Source organism: Rhinatrema bivittatum, chromosome 2, assembly GCF_901001135.1.
Source record: "Rhinatrema bivittatum chromosome 2, aRhiBiv1.1, whole genome shotgun sequence".
NCBI lineage: Eukaryota > Metazoa > Chordata > Amphibia > Gymnophiona > Rhinatrematidae > Rhinatrema > Rhinatrema bivittatum.
The window spans coordinates 213,731,141-213,746,089 of record NC_042616.1 but is presented as its reverse complement, the minus strand read 5'-3'; the positions used below and the strand labels follow the sequence as shown (position 1 = coordinate 213,746,089).

General features: G+C 44.6%; 1 protein-coding gene across 2 annotated transcripts; it reads left to right on the top strand.

The window, feature by feature from the left end:
- The first annotated feature begins 259 nt into the window (after nucleotides 1-259).
- On the top strand, nucleotides 260-14,478 carry LOC115084354 (cytochrome c). Of its 2 annotated transcripts, none has more exons than XM_029589132.1 (3): nucleotides 260-411; nucleotides 7,171-7,347; nucleotides 13,542-14,478. In XM_029589132.1, the coding sequence occupies exons 1-3, from the start codon at nucleotides 303-305 to the stop codon at nucleotides 13,688-13,690; spliced, it is 435 nt and encodes a 144-aa protein (XP_029444992.1). In that variant the 5' UTR covers nucleotides 260-302; the 3' UTR covers nucleotides 13,691-14,478. The 2 variants fall into 2 exon arrangements, with proteins under 2 accessions (XP_029444992.1, XP_029444993.1); XM_029589133.1 differs by having other exon boundaries at nucleotides 311-441.
- Nucleotides 14,479-14,949: the final 471 nt, after the last annotated feature.

Below are 14,949 nucleotides of genomic sequence, written 5' to 3'. Positions count from 1 at the left end.
AGCAGGGTATAAAATACCAACTCAGGCTCATTACCAGAAAGGTCTAAACGAAACTTTTTTTTACAGCTCCTCCGACCGTTCAAGCGCCACAAGGTTAATACTTGCGCACGCGCAGAACGCAGCAGCGAACGTGCGGAGAACGAACGTTCCAATTTTTTGGTTCATGACGTCATTCTGGCATTACGCAACGTAGACCTAAAGGCGTGGTAAGGAGAAACTTGATGGATTTCGAGACGAGTAACAGACAAAGATAATGACCAATCCGTTCGTCCAGTGCTCAATGCTCATTGGGGAGCGAGCGGATGCGTGGGGCGGATCTCTGCTGCCTACATGACGTGCGTTTGGTTGAAGAGTACCGGTTACATAGCCGTGGGTACAGCGTGTCCTTGGGCTCTGAGCGTTTAGCGTTCGGTGAGTGTTGGCAGTGTTAGTGTCCAGGCGGTAAGTGTGCGGTGGTTTTGGGCCTTACAGGCGCTGGTAGTGCAAGCTTTCATGGTCTTTCCTGAGGGCGTTGGTTTATGCTGCTGACTTATTGCTGTGATTCGTAGTTCGGATGCTCTTAGCCGCTTCGGAGGCCGAAGGAGAACGGAAGTCGGGAGCTGCTCTGCTATTCCCCCCCCCACCCGCCCGTCGTGGGAAGGGGTTGAGGAGGTGCGGCTGGAGCTCTAGCCGCCGGTGACCTAGCTCGGTAGTGCCAAGGTCAGGGAGGGCGCTGAGCCTTGAGTTCCGTGCCTCCTAACCCTGGTTTGTCCGCTAGGCCGCATCGATGCCTGTCACGGGACGGTGATCGTTCGTCTTTACACCGGTGCCCAGGAATCTTTCCGGCAATTGGTGGTCTCTCCCCGTAGAATATGAACCGGATTACGTGCAAATCCCTGCTCTTTTTGCATGTTACGGAGTCCGCCTTGGAAATAAGACTTTCTATTCCTAGAAATGTGATAACCTTCAAGTAAAGATTTTCTTTGAGCCTTTGGCATGATCTTGTCGTCATGCTGTGCTTCTCCTTTCCCCTCTTGGTCTACTGAGTCATAATTCTTGGCAACCCTGGATGTAAAACTGTTAAACTAACACACTTTTGTTACATTAAATAGGATAACGCTATTCTGAGAAACGTGTGGTTTTGTTTTGTTTTATATATATCTCAATTCGTGCATGTAGAGGGACTATTATGGTCCTAGTTCTTAGTTTGAGCGTTTTGTAAAATGTTGCCTGTTCAGCCAGTCTCTTTCGTTTTAAGCTTAATTTTTGCTCTTATAGTAATGTGGCTTTTCTGTGCAACAAACTGGTTGGACAACCACTCGTGCTTTTTAGGCTCTTTGGAGAAAAATGCATTCTTCTTGTAAAGAATGTAGTAGTTTCTTGACATATCAGTGACCTGGTGTACCCTCACACTTCATTTTGTTAATTCTGTAGATCATATTTTATCTTCTATAGCCTATCTCTTCATTGACCTCTACTACAAGCTATAGAGTTCATTTGTGATGACTAGGGTTTTTCTTTGTATTCTTGTATATTCTTCTATGTGGGTATTGGACCCATAATATCACTCTAGATTTAGAATAAATCATTAGAGGACTCTTGCCTTCATCAGTTAAACGATTAGCAGCAAACTCATTCTTGAAGTTAGGTCCATCTTGTCTTTGAGCACATGCACAACTCGGTTATTGGCGGGGGGGCCCTTGACCTAGTATTGTATGTTAAACTCTCTTAAGTAGATCTCCAAGTGATTATAAGTGTCTAATGTTTGGTATTTTGGTCTTAAGTCCTTAAATTGAGCTTTCTTACCATTCAGACAGGTGAATCCAGAGCCAGTGCATTATGCATGGAGGGAGGAGGAATAGCCTAGTGGTTAGAGTAGTGGACTGTGAACCAGGAGACCAGGGTTCAAGTCCTGCTGTTGCTCCTTGTGACCTTGGGCAAGTCACTTTACCCTCCATTGCCTCATTGTAAGCCCTCTGGGGATAGAAAAATACCTAAAGTACCTGAATGTAAACCTGTGTGATATCTCGATTGAGATCGAATGTCTGTATATAAAAACAAATAAATAAATGTCTATCAGCAGATGGAAATGGAGCAAAGCTGATGTCATGGTATATAGTATATATACCCCTGCACTGACATCAGCCTGCCAGTATTCTCTGTCTCCACTAGACTGTAGATGTGCATCTCCCTACTGGGGATTGCTTAAAGTTTAAAAGGAGAAAAAGAAGGAAATGTATTTGCCCTGTTCTCTGATGGTGATTCCATGTGGTTCCTCCCTCAGTCAATCTTTGGATCTGTCTGAGTGCCTTGATGCGGTAGCTAGTTTTCAACTGGCGTGAACTTAAGTGTTTAAAAAAAATAAAAAAAAGAGCAAGTAGGTTCAGGACGCCGAGGTTTATGCCCTTTATGCCCTTCCCACCCCCCATAGCTGGAGACAGACTATACTTGGCCAGGACTGGCTGAGCTCAGATAGTGTTTCCCATCGATAGGCTGATTTAGCCATGCTGTATGGGAACGTGTCATGACCTTCATAGGCGGAGCTTCCCTCAGTGAGTCACAGAGCTTGAACTCTGTGTTCCCACATGAATCAGCCATCTCTCCTTCAGTTTCTTTTTTTCCGCAGACTTTTTTTTCTCACAGTAAAAGTTTTTCTCAACCTGTTTTTTTCGGCAGTTTTTCTCATACAAAATGGCACCGAAACCTTCTGGTTTCAAATACTGCCAATGCGGGGGAAATTATTGTTACATTTGCCTCGGGCCCGATCACGACCAGGGATCTAGTCGTGATTGCGGATGGATGTCCGTTCCCCCCCCCCCCCCCCCCCCCCCGAGCCTGCTGGCAACGAGCGGCTCAAAATATCGGGCTTGTATGCCCCAGCTCCGTCCACGCAATCTTCGACCTGCCGGGTGAAGAAACCTTCAGCGCACCACAAAAGGGCCTCCTCCCTGGGACCATGGGAGAAGCCTCAAGGCATAACTCAGTAAGGGCCCAGGTATAACGAACCTACAGTGCCCAAACAAGAAAGGGGTCAACCATAGCTTCCCCCTGCTGAAAAAGCGACGTCTGGATCACAGGAATCTGTCTCCGGTTCTTCGCATCTTGCAATGCCGTTGCCATTGGGGAAAAAATGGCGCATATTTGATGTCCAAAGCCATCGGCGCATGTTGCATCGCCTACGACGCCGTCGATGCATCATGTGCACTCTAGAAAGCAGTAGACGCATTCTGCGCCATCTAAAAAATCGACGCATACGATGCCGCTCATGATGCCATCGACGCAGGGGGATCCTATGAAGCCTTTAGCGCCTCCACCTTCATTGAAACCCAAGGAAAAGACGCATCATAGCAAACATCTTACGATGCATCTCCTGCAGGAACCACGTAGTTCGCACAGACCAACATAATCATCAGTACACTCGGGTCACTCCTCTCATTCCCGGGCAACCCTTTCAGATGTAGATGTGGAGTATCTTTCTGATTCACCTTCTTGGTCATCAAATGCAAGTTCCATCTACTGTCATCTGTTTCCAAGCTGAGAAGTCATTCCCCACTTGTGCAAGAATTGTTGCCTAAAACACAAACCTCATGATTTTCCACCATTGAAAGGTGCACATGCTGAAGAGATTCCTTTTCCAGCACCACCAACCCGTCCCCCTTCCATGACAGGTCACACTATTACGCCTAGAGGAGCCTTGGCATCAAAGGCCATGTCTCTAATCTTTCAAGCATTATCTACTTCTTTCGATGATCTAGAGTCCATGCAAGGAAATAATGTTTCACCAAAACATTCTCTGCTACCATCTTCTCCTCAGGAGAAATTCCCTGCAGGTGACCATGTCTCCATTACTCCTATTCCAGACCAGCCTTACAACCCAGAATTGCCAATCACATCGGCCTAGTCACCCAGTTCCTCAACGGGCCTACCTTTGGACCCACCGGACACCTTACCAGAACCCTACTCCCCACCGGAGGACCTTACATACTCAAAATTTATTGAGAAAGTAGGTGCACTCCTCAAGGTGGAAACAATGTCAGACCCCCGCTCTGAAACACTTGGAATTTAAAAATATTTGATGTGCCTCATGAACCTACAGCTTAACCTCCACACACAGGTTTAGAGAACATCCCACAAAAAATGTGGGGAAAACCGTTTTACACCACTTCCACCTCTAGGAAAACAGATTTGACATTCTGCATGAGGAATTCACCAATATACAGCTCGGCTTCCTCACAACTCAATAGTTGTGGAATCTGCAATGTCTAAAGCAAAGCATCCCAAACTTCATGCTAGCACTCTGCTGGGCAAGGATAACAGCTATTTGGACAAGTTTGGCCTAAAATCTTATTAGCAATGCTGTCCTCAAAAATCAGTACTCACCAGTTTTATATAACACTATCTCTTTGAGTCCTTACAAAAATTAAGGCCTCTCTGCCTTGCACAGGACCATTCTTTGCCGTAATCCTTTACAGATATAGAAAGGGATTCTGGCATTTATTACGTTCCATCTATGAGAATTTTGAAACCTCTGCAAGAAACTCCTCGGCAGCCTTTGCACGTGCGGTTTTGACTGAACTGTGGGCAACCCCCCGCCCTGTTTGAGAGTAGCTTGGGTACATCCCACGGGTTCTAGATTCATCTGTCTGAACGCTAAGGGAGGAGAAATTACCTGACAACTTCCTTGTCTTTTAGTTAAGACAGGTGAATCCACCTTCCTGCTCTTGGCTGCCGAATGGTTGTGATATTGTCCTGCATGGCTGCATTATCCAGGGAGTACTGTTAAGTGTCAATCCACTCCCTAGACTAGTGGTTCTCAACCTTTTTTTGGCCGGGACACAACTGACAGATGGTTCTCACATGCGTGACACACTGACCATGTGACAGTCACGGGGCAAAATGTAAATATACATTCTGTATCCTCAGGAACCCCCTCGACCCCCAAGAATGGGTGCAGAGCATTACCCTTACAGCTCACCATACAAAAAAGATATTCTGGATCTGAATACATCTCAGTAAAAGCAAAACAAACTCTCTTTACTAGCAAGCAAAATACCCCTCCTTATGAAAAGAAGGTAATTTACCACAACAAATATTTAACCAGGCCCTAAACACAAATACACCTCCTATTAGGAAAACGGAGCAAGCCAAGCTGCTATAAATACCCACTTAGAAATAATTGTAAAACTATACTAATAAATGTTACAAAACAGCTGATGAACAGAATAACATCCAACAATTAAGGGAGGAGGAATAGCCTAGTGGTTAGAGCACTGGACTATGGACCAGGACACCAAGGTTCAAGTCCCGCTATCGCTCCTTGTGACCTTGGGCAAGTCACTTTACCCTACATTGCCTCAGGTACAAAAACTTAGATTGTAAGCCCTCTGGGGATAGAGAAATACCTACAGTACCTGAATGTAAACTGGTGTGATATCTCAACTGAGATGAATGTCAGTATATAAAAATAATAAATAAATAAATTAAAAACTCATAAATTATTAAAAATTGTCCAAATCAGTAAAATATTTCAAAACAGCAGACACATCACATAATACCCAATAATTAAAATGGCAGTCAATAAAGAAAAATAAACTTAAAAAGCTGCCTTTACTTACCCTCTCCAGCAACTCTCCTACTCTTATCCCTTGCAGGCCAATAGCACCACCAGAAGCAGCAGTGGCTGCTGAAGCTCTGTCCTCACAGTTTTCTTCCTTAGGCCCACAACCAGTCTCTGTCTCACACAGACAGCAGTCACCTCCCTGACCAGTTTCTGTCTCTCTCACACATGCTCTGTCACTTACAACCACACACACACTGCCACTCATGCACCCATTGTACCACACACACACATAGCTGCCACCCACGCACCCATTCAACCATACACACATACAGTTGACATGTAGCCTCTTCTCATTGTTTGGCCCAATAAGCCTGACTGGCGGCATGCAACGTCTCTCCAGCCGCCTCCCGCGGTGCGCAGGGTCTCTCCGCACTTTGGCCCCGCCAGTCTGGCCTCCGGTGCACAGGTCTCTCCACTCTTCGGCTCCACCGGCAGCTCGCAGGTCTCTCCACTCTTCAGCGGAGCACAAGTCTCTGCTCTTCGGCCCTGCCCCCGGCGCAGTACGCAAGTCTCTCTGCTCTTCGGCACCATCCCCAGGAAGAAGGGAAGCACAAGTGGGGCAGTGGAACACCGGGAGCCGTGACACACCGGTTGAGAACCGCTGCCCTAGACTAGTGTTATTGCACTCCTTGTCTGAGCTCAGTGACTTCCTGTTAGCTGAGTGCTGGAATGGTTGTCTGTTACTCCAAGTTTTGTTAGTTTGTCCACAGTTGGCTTTTGTGGAGACTATTGGCAGGCTGAGTCACTGCAGGGGTGTGTGTGTATACTGTATACGTCAGCTTTGCTCCATCTCGATCTGCTGGTAGAGGCGCATAACTCACTGGTTCTGTATTCACCTGTCTGTACTAAAGAAAAGGACATTCAGGTAAGTAGTTATTTCTCCTATTTGAAAAATTTCTAGGAGCACTGAAATTGTAAGGTGCAGTAATCCAGTGGTATGCTAATGCATCAGGAGTTTAAAAAAAAAGCACACAGCCCAGAAAATGTGTGCACAGATGTGCTCCCAACTATGCACAGAGCACCTATTTTGTTGTGCACCTAACTTGGGTGCTCAAACTGTTTTGGTGCAGAAAGCTTTTTGAGTGCACAAATCACTTTCTGCACACAAATCCCGGTGGAGGCAGCTATGTCTAGAACAATGCTACCTTTTTGTATGGGTGCTATGTGTTCGTATCATTCTAGCCAATAGACTTCAGTTCCTATATCTTCTATCTATCTCTGATTTTTCTCTCGAGCTACTTAAAGAATTTTTTAAGTAGCAATATGACTTGCTCAAATATATAAATGCTACATGCTTCAGAAAACTTCACTTTAACATGAAAAGCAATCCACTTTTATTTTGAAGGACATCTGCATCTGTCTTATCCTCGACTTGCTGAAAACATGACTAGACAGGTTCAGTGCAATGTGTTAAGCTAACATACCCTGTACATTTTTATGAAGCATTTTTTGAAGCTTTACAATTATGTAATTACTCATTACAATTATGAGTTTAGTTTAAGTAGTACAATATATCTAATTTACCAGCTCATATAAAACACTCAAAGATGTCCATTTATATTCTCTTGTAGAGGTCAAAATGGGAGACCCTGCTAAAGGCCTGAAGCTCTTTACTCTGAAGTGTGGGACATGCCATACAGTGGAGAAAGGTGGCAAGGCCAAGACCGGTCCTAATCTGCATGGTTTATTTGGCCGGAAGACTGGCCAGTCTCCAGGCTTTTCTTATACAGAAGCTAACAAAAACAAAGGTAAACATTTATTTTACTTTGTATTGCAAACCCAGCTAGTGGCTCGAAGTATTGCTAGTCATTTGTGAAAAAAATATTTTGGGTTAAAATTGGGCATACTGCTTTGATTTTTTATTTACAGTATTCTTAGACTTGCCTTCCCAACCAAACAAGTGGGTTTGCTGCATTTTCCATTTTGGCCTGTCTATTTCCTCTCTTGCTCCTTTGGACATCTTTTTCAATCAGAGCTGGTTTTAGCTTGGAGTGCTGTCAGCCCATTGGTCCCCAGGGCTGCTTCTGGATCGCGCTCAATCAGAGGGCCTACTCTGTGGCACCACTGGACAAACAGGGTCAGGTGGGCCAGCCCCCCCCCAGCCCATCCAGGCACGCGGAGCGTCGGGATACACTGAGACAATTGGTGGCATCTGGAGTCAAAGCCCTGACACAGCCGGCTGAAGCGCCATGCTGTCGACACATGCTTCGAAGCGTGAGGAAGAGTTGCCGCTTGACACATCGGCACACCATCGCCGAAAGTCATCAGGATCGATGAGGATGCACCTCAATGCAAAAAGCATCCAAAAGTTGCTGGGATCCATCTCTTTCAGCCCCTGGCCTGGGAACTCCTCCCAGAAACCACCTCCGGTTGTGGAACCGCAAAGAGCCTTCACCCCTGACTTGGTGGACCTAGCCTCTTCTGATGATGAGCTGGCATGTGAATAGGTATCCACAGGCTCCTCTTGCTCCTCGGAGCGTGTCTACTCCGATTTTTGTCTTCAGTTTCCAGACAGAAAAGGTCAATGGGGCAGTTGCAGGAACCCCTCTGAAAGCAGCACAAGAGGTCTTCTTCAATGGGTGAAAGTCCTAACCCAGAGGTCCCAACTCAGACATCCTGCTTGCAGAACTGCCACCAAGGAATCTCCCGGCAGAGGACTAATCATCTCGTCCGGGCATGGGATGTTGGCCTCTCAGGCAATGTCTCAAACTTCCAAGATCTTGTCCCAGTTCCTCTCCTCTGTGGAGGATCAGGGAAGTAGCAACTTCTGCCCTATTCTACGTGAAGACTCCCTCCCCCACCCCGCAGACCACCTTCGCCTCTGCAAGGGGACATTTTAGTCCAGAGCCTCTGTCCAGCAGACTAGCTCCTGGGCACACTCTGCAACCTGACATCTCCTGGCAGCTCTCACCTCCTACGTCACCAGTTTCCTCAATGGGTTACCCATCTGACCTGCCTGAGGAGCAACCTGAACCGGCCTCCCCTCCAGAAGACCTCTTCTATTTGAAATTTGTGGAGAAGGGGGCACTAGACTCGGCATTGAAACGTGAAAGGTGCCAGACCTGCACGCTGAGGTTTTAGGGTTCCTAAAGACTTTCGAAGTGCCAGCCAAACCAACTGTCTTGCCTTCTCACATGGTGCTAGACGCAGTCATGATGAAGACTTGGGAATCCCCTTTTCCAGGCTAGCAACCTCATGGAAAACAGATCTCAAATTCCAATTACAGCGTGGTCCAACTCCCACACAACTCCATAGTGGTTGAGTTGGCTAAAAAATCGTGCCTTCATTCAAATATTCTCCCAGGGTGAGACTGTGTAAATACCTGGACGACTTCAGCACAAGAGCATTCCAGTCGGGTATGCTGAACGTGAAGATCCGGCAACACCAATTCTATATCACTCATCTATGAGTTCCTACAGTCGCTCAAGCTCCACTTTACCACTGCTTCCCCAGATGGGGCTCCACCACAGTAATTCATGACCTGGAGGAGAGACTAAGACATCTATTGCATACAGTATGAGGCCTTCAAAACTTCCTCTCGTAGCACAGCAGGAGCCATAACTGCTCGGCGGATGGCATGACTTTGGGCCAGTGCCATTCGAGAGGATGTTCATGAGAAATTGGCTGACCTCCCCAGTCCCTTGGACAGTCTTTTTGGAAACTAGCTGTGTGAAACTGGCCCAATTAAAGGAGCAGAACATAGTGGTCTTGTCCCTGACATCTCCCACCAAGCAATCCTTAGGCAAGAAGTATTACCCATTATACAGGAAGACCTATTTCCAAAGACAGCTGTACAGGCCATATTCATCTTAACTTTCACTGTCATATCAGCAAACCCAGCCACAGCCACCACAACAGCAAAGTTGTGGCAGGCAGCAGAACCAAAGACAGCAGTGCCTGCCCCCGAATAACAACATGAAAACCCATCAGGGTTTTTAGAGGTATCTGGGCAACTCTTGGTGCTAGAAGTAGAAGGGAGAATTTCCCCCTTCTACCACTCTTGGGAAGCGATTACCTCCGACCCTTGGATGCTCAACATTATCAGAGAGGGGTATCCCCTGAACTTCTCCTCCACATCAGCCCACCTCAGAACCATCGCAGGCTGCAAGAGGAAGTTGTCAAACTACTCCCAACAACATTCTATCCAGCGGGTTCCCAGCAGTCAGCTGAACTGGGGCTTCTACTCCCAATACGTCCTCATTCCCAAAAGATTGGGAGGGCTCTGCCCAACCCTGGACTTAGGAGTTCTCAACGAATTCCTGAAAAGGGAAAATTCAAGATGACATCTCTCAAGTCCATCCTTCCCTTTCTACAACCATGTGTTCTCTCATTCCTCCTGGCAATTACTTATGTTTCATTTCAACAAGTGCCACTTCCAGTACAAGGTGCTCCCCTTTGGTGTCTCCTCTGCCAATGCAGAACCTGCAGTTCATTGGGGCCCGTATAAATACTGCACAGGGCCCGCACGCTGCGCACCCTGGTCATTCAACTGAGACTCTACTCGCACCTCGACCCACCAGATCTTAACCCTGCTGGACCACGAGGCAGCAGCCATCTGTGGTGCCACCGATCCATTTACACATTTGGTACCTACGATGGGGGCTGAAAGTGCAATGGACACAGCTCTCACATCCGCTGTCCTGGCAAGTAAATCTGACCAGAAGCATGAGTGGACTTAGACTGGTGGTTGCACTCCACAGCTCTTTCATTTGGGGCACTGCTTTGTGCGCGCGCCCCCCCCCCCCCCCCCCGTGCATTCAGTTCTGTTACAATAAGATCGGAGACCCTAACCAATTCGCCAAAGGCCCATCAGGTGAGAGTGGCAGCATCAGTAGCTCACCTATGGGAGGTGCCTATAATGGACATATGTAAAGCTGCTTACATGGTCCTCGTTCCATATTTTCACTTCCCAGTACTGTCTTGACCAGCAAGCTGCTGCAGCAATGGGCAGATCCATACTCCAATCAGGGACCACATAAGCAGACTATCCACTACTCTGGATCAGGTTGGGCGCAACACCTCATACTCAGCTGGGGACTCCCAGAGAGCATGGCTAATTCATCCTGCTATCTACAGAAAACACTGTTCATAGTAAGCAAACCTGTTTTTCCAGAATGAGACCTAACTTGGTGGCTACATAGTTAGCGTGTGTGTGTGTATGTAAAAGTCAGTAGCTCAATTCCCTGTGACAAATATGTTCGAAATCATTCCCAGCAAGCAATACATTTAGTTGCTATATTTAGAATATATTTGTATGCTGGTCTAGCTGAAATCCAACATTTCTGCTAATTTCTTTGATACAAGTGACCTTTTCTAGTTCTTATCCGGGGTTTCTTCCTGTTTTTTTTTTTTTTCTCTCCATTATCACATCTCATCTGATCTGCTATAATGGTGAGTAGATTGCCTGCCTGCTTAGCAGTCACCATGCTTCCCACAAACCAAGATGTTTACTGCTCTTAGTAATGCATGCATCTGAAACAAAATTGAGACACATGATGTAAACTTATAACCATAGCAACTATGTTTATGGAATATAAATGAACAATCCTGAGTTTAGAAAGTTTTCAGGAACTAAGATGACTATAGCACAGATGTCTGGTTGCTTTGACATTCATCTTGGTCCTTGAATATTCTAAGCTCAGGATTGTTCAGATATTTTCCATAAACAGTTTGAGTTTGTGAATATTGTGACAATTTTGTAGCAGATATGTATATATTGAACACAAGATGGAGAAATAAGGTGTTGCCTAGTTCGTGGGAAGCTTGTGACAGCTAGGCAGTTGAACAACTAATTTGGTTGTGGAGTCACCATCAGCAGATCAGATGAGATCAACTCATACAAGGAGATGTGTAAAGGAAGAAGACAATATAGGCATCCAGTACCACTGAGCCTCCCCCCCCCCCCCCTCCCAAATATAGGGTTATATTGTCATAGAACATGCATAAACAATATTGCAAAAGCAAAACTTAGTTTACTAATATACAGATAATGAATCAGCAAAGATAAATATAAAAAATGAATACAGTATCACAAAGCCTTACATAAATCAATATAGGTAAATAGGATTATATCAATACAGACAGATATACAGAGGAGTCTTCCTTCTATAAGCAGTGTCCTTGAAAATCTGAAAGACTGCGAGCCCAGGGACCCCAAAAAGAACAAGCTGTTTTGCTCTTTGCTTGTTTTGGATCATCCAGAGAAAATGGGCAAATGCAGTTCCTTATCTTATTCTCTCATGACTTTAGTCCTTGTCTGCATGCATTAGGTATTCAACAAAAGATTCACAACCACTTCATTAGGAAGGTATTTCAGTAATAGTCTCTGATCTTCCCCAAACAGGATAACCTCAAAAGATATCTGGTGTCTCAACTCATTATCAGCTCATTGGTTCCAGGGAGTCTTAGGAATGAAGGGGGAAAAACAAAGATTTATTTATGTATTTATTTAAACTCTTTTATAGACCAGTATTTGTCAAAACATATCAGTTTACATAGAACTAAACAGTGAAAGTACATTGAACAGGGAGTTAAGAACTGGGGGGGGGGGGGTATAACTTGTACAGAATTATCAAAATAAGGTGGGGAGAATATATACATGGGTACAGTGTTAATATAATTGAGGTGGAGAAAATTTACAAAAGTATCTACAAAGGTACAGGGCTATTTCAAATAAGGAGGGGAGAATTTACGGAACAATATTACAAGTAATGTCATGCCTTTACAATCCTAGCACATCAAATTCTATGTAAAATATGGAGAGAGGGAGAGAGCTGGCTCTGTATATCTGTCTGTAGTCTCTAGTCTTGCATGATTGGAAAGCTCCATTGAGAAACCAGGACTCTTGCCATGCAATCACCTGCCACCTTCCTGACCTCAAACTGCACAAAGATGCATGCAGCTGGGTCAGGCTCAGCTAGAGCAGCATACAACAGGTATAATCTAAATACATGGAGCATCTGTTGCATGCCTTATGGAAATAGTCTGGGGCATACTAGTCAAGGGGAGGTGTGTGTGTGTGTCTTAAAGGAGTTTAAATTCTGAAGGTAATAAGTAAAATGGGCCTTGCCTAAAGTCTGTGGCAGAGGAGCTCATCTACCAAGAAACATTGCTGTATTGAAAGCATCCATTACTATATTATAGGTGAAGGAGAGCAGTGGTAGGATTTTTTTTTTTCATCTAAAATAACACACAAATATGGCACTTAGGAATATGTAATAACCAGCAAACATCAGGTATTCTACAAAACACCTTGGCAGTCCTTCTTTTATAGAATAGTGTCACCTCTAGGCACTTCATTTTGCTGTGGATAGGAGGCATTGCTGTTAGCAGTAGTTCCACCTTCTCTGTCCAGCTGTTGTCCATAGGAAACTGCCTAGGGACTCTTTCCCTCTTTTAATAGACCCACCCATCCTATTGCTGTTTGGTCATTGCAGCAACAGTCTCAAGACTGGGAGCCATGTACCAGGACTCTTTCAGAGCCCAGTATTATGTATGCATGGACACTCTTCATGATCAATAGCCCCTGCCTAGCAGAAGGTCCAATTGAAGAATCAAACCAGGGATCCTGTGCATGGCAATGCAGAGCACTGGTACCATGCTGGCCCCAGTATTGCTCTTTTTTTTAAAGAATATTCTTTAACCCCCGTTGGCCTTACTTATAGGGCTATATAGTATACATTTCTTGAAGCACTATTAATGCTTAGAACTAATTAATCATTGAAGGAGGTTTCAATATCTGCCATTTTTCTTTAAAACAAGATAAGTGTTGCTGTTATCTACCATGAAATCCAATAAACACTGATGCTAGTATCAATATAAATTTTAGCAAAGTTTTGATTACAAAGCTGACTAATGTCAGTATAACATCAGAGCATAATGAGTTTGTCTATAGGCTTGTGTTCTGATTTGTGCAGAATGAAATACTCAATTTAATTTCTAGGTATCATCTGGAATGAGGAGACATTAATGGAATATTTAGAAAATCCCAAGAAATACATCCCGGGAACAAAGATGGTGTTTGCTGGTATTAAGAAGAAAGATGAGAGAAAACATTTGATAGCCTACCTTAAAGAAGCAACCAGTAACTAGTAACTAAAAGGAGCTGCTGCTGTATTTATTTCAAGATGGCAAGTCTGTGATGAGATACTATTAAGATTTTTATATAAATTTTTTTTTTTACCTTTATCATGCTAACCTTTTTAAACTCAATCACAGTGCCCAAATGTCAAGAACAGTAAATGTGTATGATGCCCATTTGGCAATTATATTAATGTAATGTATTTGGATACAATCATGTTGGCAGTGAGGTGTGACAACACATGAAATCAAAACATATGAAAAAGTAAATTGAAAATACTGCCTTTTTAGTCATTGAATACCCTGCTTATTTCAGATTCTTCAGAAAACATGGCTGTAGATCTAGTCAAGTCTTCCTAATTGTCCCAGATTTGTCTGCTTCCAAAAACTGTGAATAATGGCAATTTCCCCTATCTCCCTAGTTTTTGTTTTTTTTTATTTTTTTTTCCAGTTTTTACTACCTTTGCATGTAAAATGTTCTTCCTAATATAAAAATGGACTTGTTTAACCCAGATGTGCTCAAATCAGTCCTGAGGGGGTCACCCCAGCCAGGTGTGCTTTCACAAGATTTATTTGTATGCACTACCTCCCTATGTATGCAAATATTTCTCCTGTATAATCATTAGAGATCCTGAAAACCTGACTTGGGGGGAGGCATGCTTGAGGGCCGGTTTGTTCACCCCTGATTTAACGTTTTGTCATGGAGCTAATCTGATCACCATACTCCTTCAGACTGTTGTGAAATTACCTTTTGGGTAAATCATGTTTTGGGGCTAAATAAATAACCTATGAGAACAGTTGAAAGTTATTTACAGTGCTTTAATTTTGTTGCTCTTGTGAATTTTTTTTTTTTTTTATTTTCAAGAAACTCCATTCTTGTGTTGAAAACAGGGCCCAAGGGTGGTACACTTGCCTGAGGAAAGTCCAGAGTTTGACTTCTGGGTTTAGGTCTTGCTCTTCCCAGGAGGCAGGGGAGTGCTGATACTAGGTAGGGACAGTCATTATGCAATGGTAACAGCAGCCAGATCTGCAGCTCCAGACTGCAGAGTTCTGGAAGGAGCCCTGGTGCATGGCATTTGGTGAGGACTGTCACGGAAATAACTGGACTGAAGTTGGCTGGGAAGAGCAGTGGAAGAAATTCCCAGGTGACTTGTGAATGCAGGCTTGTGGCACCCGATTCCAGCCCTGATTCTGATTGAACTGGAAACCCCCCCTGGCTTCAGGAGTGGTGGGGAGAATTGTAGAGCTGTTGGATTGCTTTAGTGTGTTCA

Bases quoted from the DNA above. Each gene is read 5' to 3' on its own strand.
- LOC115084354 (XM_029589132.1), top strand. From the start codon at position 303: ATGCGTGGGGCGGATCTCTGCTGCCTACATGACGTGCGTTTGGTTGAA. The intron at 412-7,170 runs GTGAGTGTTGGC...ATTCTCTTGTAG, and splicing joins CTCTGAGCGTTTAGCGTTCG to AGGTCAAAATGGGAGACCCT. The intron at 7,348-13,541 runs GTAAACATTTAT...TTTAATTTCTAG, and splicing joins AGAAGCTAACAAAAACAAAG to GTATCATCTGGAATGAGGAG.